We start from the raw sequence: 7,500 nt of genomic DNA on the forward strand, positions 1-7,500 counted from the left end.
TGGTGTTTACCTTTCCAAGGTCATATTAATTGTTTAGTAGCCAGGTACAGTAGCAGTAGTTGTAATGTAATAGTTTTATATTCTTGTCAAATATTCTAAAGTTTTTTTATAATTTAGTAATTGTTCTAAGTTATTAAAAAAAATTTCAATAATTTTTTTAAAATTAGATGTTTTCTAAGTGCTTGAACCTATTAAGATCTGAATAAGTTATGTAAACCTAAATCATTAACAATTTTGTCAAAAAATTGCATTGATGCTTTTCCTTTAATAGAAGTTTCAAAAAACGAAATAGAATACACATCATGAATTTTGTCACTTGTTTCTTTAAAATAAAATTTCTTTAAGTTGAATTAAAAAAGTTTTACTTGTTTAAATTAGAAAAAACAGTACAGGTTTTATTCAAAATGACCAATGTATATTATTATATAATTGAATATTTATAACACCTAAATGTAGAAATATTTTCACAATATTTTCCTGAACCAATATATCAGAGTAACCCAGAAAGAGTTCAAACAGCTATCATAAATTGAAAGTTAAATGTTACCTGAAGACAATGTTGCTGGTTGCGTTGTATTAGCTAAAGTAAAATTGACTTTTAAATATTACTTAATAAAACTTGATGGAAATTAAATACATTATTTAGAATAACAAAGCATAAATAAAAAAAAAAATATGATTAATTATCTACATATGATTAACTTATTAACTATTATTAATGAAACTTATGATTAATTAATTACTAAGTTTTTTATTATGATAAATAATAAAAAACTTAGTATTAATTAGCAGAGCATAAATAATAAAAGACTTATGCTTTCACTTATGCTAACCTGTAACAAACTCAATCTCTTATTGAAACAAATTTGATGCATTAAATTTGTCTTTATATATTTGTCTCAATATTTAACTTAGGTTAAGGCATTCTGAGAGAATAAACTATGAAAAAGCTATTATATTAAATTATTATTAAGTCTTTTGAAATTTTAGTATATTATTATATGATTGAATATTTATAACACCTTAATGTAGAAATATTTTCACAATATTTTTTCTGAACCAATATATTAGAGTAACCCTCAAAGAGTTAAAACAGCTATCATAAATTGAAATTGACATGTTACCTGAAGACAATGCTGCTGTTTGCGTTGTATTAGCTAAAGTAAAATTGACATAAAAACTTTTAAATATTACTTTATAAAAACTTGATGGAAATTAAATACATTATTTAAAATAACAGAGCATAAATAATAAAAAACTTATGATTTCACTTATGCTAATCTGTAACAAAATCAGACTCTTATTAAAACAAATATGATGCATTAAATTTGCCTGCAATATTTAACCAAGGTTAATGCATTTTGAGAGAGTAAACTATTAAAAAGCTAGTATACTAAATTATTATTCAGTATTTTGAAATTTTACTATTATATAGTTTAAAGTTGAAAACTAAATTAGAAATATACGAACAAAATAAACAATAAAAAAACAATTGCATTAATTATTGTAATATTTAACTAAACAAATATCATTGATAGATTGTTTTGATTAAAAGATTATTGTTATAAACGTATTTAACACACTATTCAAAAAAAGACATCCCTTAAAACTTAAGTCATCATTTAACAATGTCAAAACTAAAGCCAATGTGCATTAACATATAACTAATGTTATTATTAATCTCCGAAAATCTTGGCAAACCATACCAAACATTGAAAATTATCTAAGCCCTGAGATGCATAGTGGTATAAGTCACTCATCTAGTTTAGTATGTCTAGTATTACTTTTGCTGACTAATATCACCATGTCTGACTAATATCACTATGTCTGTGAACAAAAATAGCTGTTTAGTGAGGAGCATAACAAAAAACAGTCCCTTAAAACTTAAGGCATTCCTTAAAAGCCTTTCTTTAAGGCATTCCTTAAATTCCTTAAAATTCCTTAAAACTAAAGTCATCATTTAACAATGTCAAAATTAAAGCCTATGTGCATTAACTTATAACAAGCGTTATTCTTAAAGTCTGAAAATGTTGGCAAACTTTACCAATCTTTGAAAAGTATTTACACTTTTTATGCATAATATTAAAAACTATATATTTAATTTTTATTATTATAAATGCAATAATAATTTTAGTAATAGTTTTCTTATTATATATAAATAGAGGATATCTGTATATATTATGTAAAAATATGTATATGTATTCCTATCCCAGGTTATGTAATTTGTTTAGTAAATAATTATTAATGTTTGAAGTAATTTAAAAAAAAATCTCAATATTTACTTAAATTTTAATTTATTCTACATGCTTGAACCAATTAAGATTCTAATAAGTTATGTAAACCTAAATCATTAACTATTTTGTCAAGAAATTGTATTGATACTTTTTTTTTGAAAGAAGTTTCAAAAAGTGAAAGAGAAAACACATCATGAGTTTTTCCTTTTATTCCTTAAAAATAAAATTTCTCTCTGTTGAATTGAAAAAAGTTTTATTTAATTAAAACAAAAAAAAAACAGTACAGATTTTATTTGAAAAAACCAAAGTATGTTATCATATATTTGTAATGTTCATAATAATACTCTAATGTAGAAATATTTTTAAATCATTTTTAAGATAACCCATAAAGAGATTAACAAATGCATAACTTTTATAATATAACCATATTTTACATATTTATAACTTTTAATATTATCCTAATGCAAAAGTATTTTTTAAGTATTGTTTTTTTTATATAACCACACAAGTGTATAACTTGAAAGTTATACACTTGTGTGGTTATATAAAAAATGTGGCCTGAAGACAATGTTGCTGTTTTCGTTGTATTAGCTAAAGTAAAATTGACGTAAAAACTTTTAAATATTACGATATGAAACTTAATGGAAATTGAATTGAATCAAAATATAATAATAATTTTAAAATTTAAGTTATCATTTAACAATGTCAACATTAAAGCCAATGTGCATTGACTTAGCACAAACGTTAATCTTAATCTCTGAAATTGTTGGCACACCATACTAAACATTTAAAAATTATTACACTTCTCACGTAAAATGTTATGTATATATATATATGTATATGTGAATATATATATATATATATATATATATATATATATATATATATATATATATATATATATGTATATATATATATATATATATATATATATATATATATATATATATATATATATATATATATATATATATATATATATATATATATATATATATATATATATATATATATATATATGTTCCCTTATATGCTTAAAATTATCTGTTCATATTCTTTAAGTTTGTTATTTGTTCTTACAAGTAATTCTGTTAAACTTTATCAAAATTTTGTTGGATTTTTGGGTAGCACAAGACTCTTGAGCAGTTACCGGGTCCCTTATAATATAAAGAAAAAATGTTTATGAAAAGTGTCATGTTGGGTCAATATAATTATTTTAAAATGTGAAATCAAATTAATATTTTTAGAACGGTTTAAACATGTACAAAATAAAATGAGATAGAGAGAGTCAGTTAGTCATTTTTGAAGAATGAAAACAGTCATTCATAATTTTTCTGACAGTATTTTAAATTATATCTTTTGATATAAGTTTGTTTAGTAATCAGTTACAAAGGCAGTGGATAATAGTAAGATTATAAAACAAATAAATAATTTTATATTCTTGTCAAATATGCTGGAGTTTTATCATATGTTATAAAATGCTCCATCTTATTAATTTTTTTTATTATTTAACCAAATCTTGATTTTTTCTATGTGCTTAAACCTATAAAGATCTAAATAAGTTATGTAAACTTAAATCATTAACAATTTTGTCACGAAAATGCAAAAACTGAAATAGGAAACACACCATGAATTTTGTCATTTATTTCGTTAAAAGACTTTCTTTAATTTAAATTTAAAAAATTTTCATTTGTTTAAAACAAAAAATCCAGTACAGGCTTAATTGAAATAACCAAAGTATATTAATAAATTTTGTAATATTTTTATTATTATCCTAATGAAGAATAATTATAAAAGCATTTTTTTTTGCACGAATTTATTAGAGTAACCCATAAAGAGATTTACCAATTATCATAACTAGCAAGTTAAATGTTACCTGTAGATAATATTGCTGTTTGCGTTGTATTAGCTAAAATAAAATTGACATAGAAACTTTTAAATATTAATATATGAAAACATAATGGAAATTGAATACATTAATTTTACAAATAAAGCAAAAAAAAAAAATATATTTGTACATTCACTTTTGCTAATCTGTTACAAATTCAATCTCTTAATAAACCAAAAATGATGAATTGTATTTGTTTGGAATATTCAACTAAAATTAATGCATTCTGATAAAGTTAACTATTAAAAAGTTAGTATACTTAATCATATTAATGCATTTTAGAACTTTATTATTTTTTAATTTACAGTTCAAATTTTAAACTAGAAATATACCAAAAAATGAACAAAACAAATTAACAGCAGCATTAATTATTATAATATTAAACTTAACAAATATCATTTAAAGGTTAATTAAATGAAAAGATTATTGTTAAAAACATAATAAACAAACTTAAATTAAAAGCATTAAATTAAATTAATTAATCATTTAAAAACATCAACATTAAAGCCTATGTGCTATAACTTATCCCAATCTTAATCTCGGAAAACATTGGTAAACTGTACTAAACGTTTAATATTATTTACACATCTTATGTAAAATATTAAAAACAATATTATGAATTTTTCTTCTTATAAATGCATTAATAATTTTTGTAATATTTTTCTTCTTATATATAAATAAAGAACTTCTATAAATGCAGATAAAATGTAAATTTATGTATTTATGTGTGTGTGTCAATATATATACAAAATATATATATATATATATATATATATATATATATAAATATATATATAAATATATATATATATATATATATATATAAATATATACATATATACATATATATATATATATATATACATATATATATATATATATATATATATATATATATATATATATATATATATATATACATACATATATATATATATATATATATATATATATATATATATATATATATATATATATATATAAATATATATATATAAATATCTTTATATATATCTGTATATATCTATATATATCTATATATATATATATATATATATATATATATATATATATATATATATATATATATATATATATATATATATAATATATATATATATATATATATATATATATATATATATATATATATATATATATATATGTACAAATATATATATTCTAAAACTCTTTCTGCTTTGATTTAAATTGTTGTTCCTGCATTTAGCTTGATGTGATATCTATCATAGTTTATACAAAATTGTTTAGTAGCCAGGTACAATAGCAGTGGTTGTAATCAAATAAATTTATATTTTTGTCAAATATTCTTAAGTTTTCCAATAATGTATTAAAAGTTCTAACTTATAAAAATGGTATTTCAATATTTATTTATATATTAAAGTACTTATACCTATTAAAATCTAAATAAAATATGGAAACTTAAATCATTACCAAATTTATCACAAAGTTGCAATGATTCTTTTTTAACCAAAAAATTTCAAAAAATCAAATAAAAAACACACCATGAAAAAAAAAGTTTCATTAGTGTAAAAGAAGTAATGCAGTTCAGGTTTTTTTTGAAATAATCAAAATAAATTAATAAATTTTGTAACATTTTAGATATTAATCTAATGTAAATATATTTTCAAAGCACTTTTTCTGCAACATTTTATTAAAATAACGAATAGGGAGATTAACCAATTATCATAACTTAAAAGTTAATTGTTACCTGAAGACAATGTTGCTGTTTGTGTTGTATTAGCTAAAGTAAAATTGAAATAAAAACTTTTAAATATTACTATATGAAATCTTAATAGTAATTGAATACATTAATTAAAATATAGAGCATTACAATAAAAGACTTATAGGTTCACTTATACTAATCTGAAACAAATTCAACTTTTATAAAACAAATTTGATGAAATATATTTGTTTCAAACATTTTCCTAAAAATAAAGCATTCTAAATGTATTTGAAAACGAATTAAATTTAAATGTATTTTTAAAGAATGCATTCTATGTATTTTAAAACTTTATTATTTATCAATTTACAGTTAAAAATTAACACAATAAATATACCAACAAAATAAACAAATAAAAAAACAACAGATTTAATTATTGTAATATATAACTGAACGATTATCAATAAAAGGTTAATTCAATTAAAAAATCATAAATTAAAAATTAAATGCTACCAAAAAATAATGTTCCTGATTGCGTTCTACTGGCTCAAGTAAAATTGACATAGAAATAGAAAATTTTAAATAATATTATTTAAAAAGCTAATGAAAATAGATTACATTAAAATAATAGAGTATACAAACTAAAATACTTCTATTTTCACTTTATTTTTTCAGAACAACTATATGATGCTTTAAAAATACATCTAATAACCTTATCTTTTGTTTTTCTACATCATTTCTCATTCAATATTTTATTAAAATAGGGTATAAAAAAGAAAAAATTACGTTTTCACATATGTTAACCTGAAACAAATTCTAGCTCATATTGACACAATGATGATGCATTATATATGTTTGAAATGCTAAATTTAGACTAAGGTTTTCGGAGAAAGTATTAAAAAATTAGTATACTTAATTGTATTACTGTCTTTTTAAACTTTCCTATTTATTAATTTATTGTTCACCATTTCAATTAGAAATATAACAACAAAATAGACAAACTAAAAACAATACCATTAATTCTTATAATATATAACAAAACAAATACATTTAACAGGTTATTTTGATTGAAAAATTATTGTTATAAACATAATAACAAACATAATTAAAACGTACAGCCTTTAAAATTTAAGTCAGCATTTAAGTCAATGTAGATTAACTTATCACACACATTAATCTGAATCTTTGAAAATGTTGGCAAACTTTTAATGTAATAGTTTTATATTCTTGTCAAATGCTCTGCATTTTCTTAATTATTTATTAAATGTTTTAATTTATTAGAAAATTATTTCAACATTTATTCATATCTCATTTTTCTCTTAGTTCTTAAACTTATTTAGATCTAAATAAGTTATGTAAACTAAAACCATTAACAACTTTGTCACACAGCTGCATTGATATTTTTTTGCCAAAAAGTTTATAAAAATGAAAATAGAAAACTCACCGTGAATTTTGTCAATAATTTCTTTAAAGTAAAATTTCTTTAAGTTGAAGTAAAAATATTTTTATTTGTTTTAAAACAAATAATGCAGTACAGGTTAGTTTAAAATAACCAAAATATATTATTAAATTTTGTAATGCTTTTAATATAAACCTAATAAAGAATTATTTTAAAAATATTTTGTTTGCACATAAGGGTAACCCATAAAGAGATTAATCAAATATCATAACTTGAAAGTTAAATGTTACCTGAAGAC

The 7,500-nt window shown here is 20.1% G+C and overlaps 1 protein-coding gene across 26 annotated transcripts in view; it reads right to left on the reverse strand.

Annotated features, from left to right (window-relative positions):
• LOC136075442 (uncharacterized) overlaps nt 1-7,500 on the reverse strand; it is a 131,096-nt gene that overhangs the window by 36,012 nt on the left and 87,584 nt on the right. For 12 of the 26 annotated variants that reach the window (XM_065788661.1, XM_065788649.1, XM_065788650.1 and 9 more), the window contains 5 exons: nt 7,493-7,500; nt 5,852-5,884; nt 4,111-4,143; nt 1,125-1,157; nt 548-580 (listed from right to left, as the gene is read on the reverse strand). The exon at nt 7,493-7,500 is cut by the window's right edge and continues 25 nt beyond it. In XM_065788661.1, the coding sequence (XP_065644733.1) occupies nt 548-580; nt 1,125-1,157; nt 4,111-4,143; nt 5,852-5,884; nt 7,493-7,500 (140 nt within the window). Of the gene's footprint in view, nt 1-547; nt 581-1,124; nt 1,158-2,792; nt 2,826-4,110; nt 4,144-5,851; nt 5,885-7,492 lie in introns of all 26 variants that reach the window. The other 14 variants (XM_065788653.1, XM_065788663.1, XM_065788657.1 and 11 more) reach the window with 7 other exon arrangements.

The sequence above is a fragment of the Hydra vulgaris genome, chromosome 01 (assembly GCF_038396675.1).
Source record: "Hydra vulgaris chromosome 01, alternate assembly HydraT2T_AEP".
Classification (NCBI taxonomy): Eukaryota; Metazoa; Cnidaria; class Hydrozoa; order Anthoathecata; family Hydridae; genus Hydra; species Hydra vulgaris.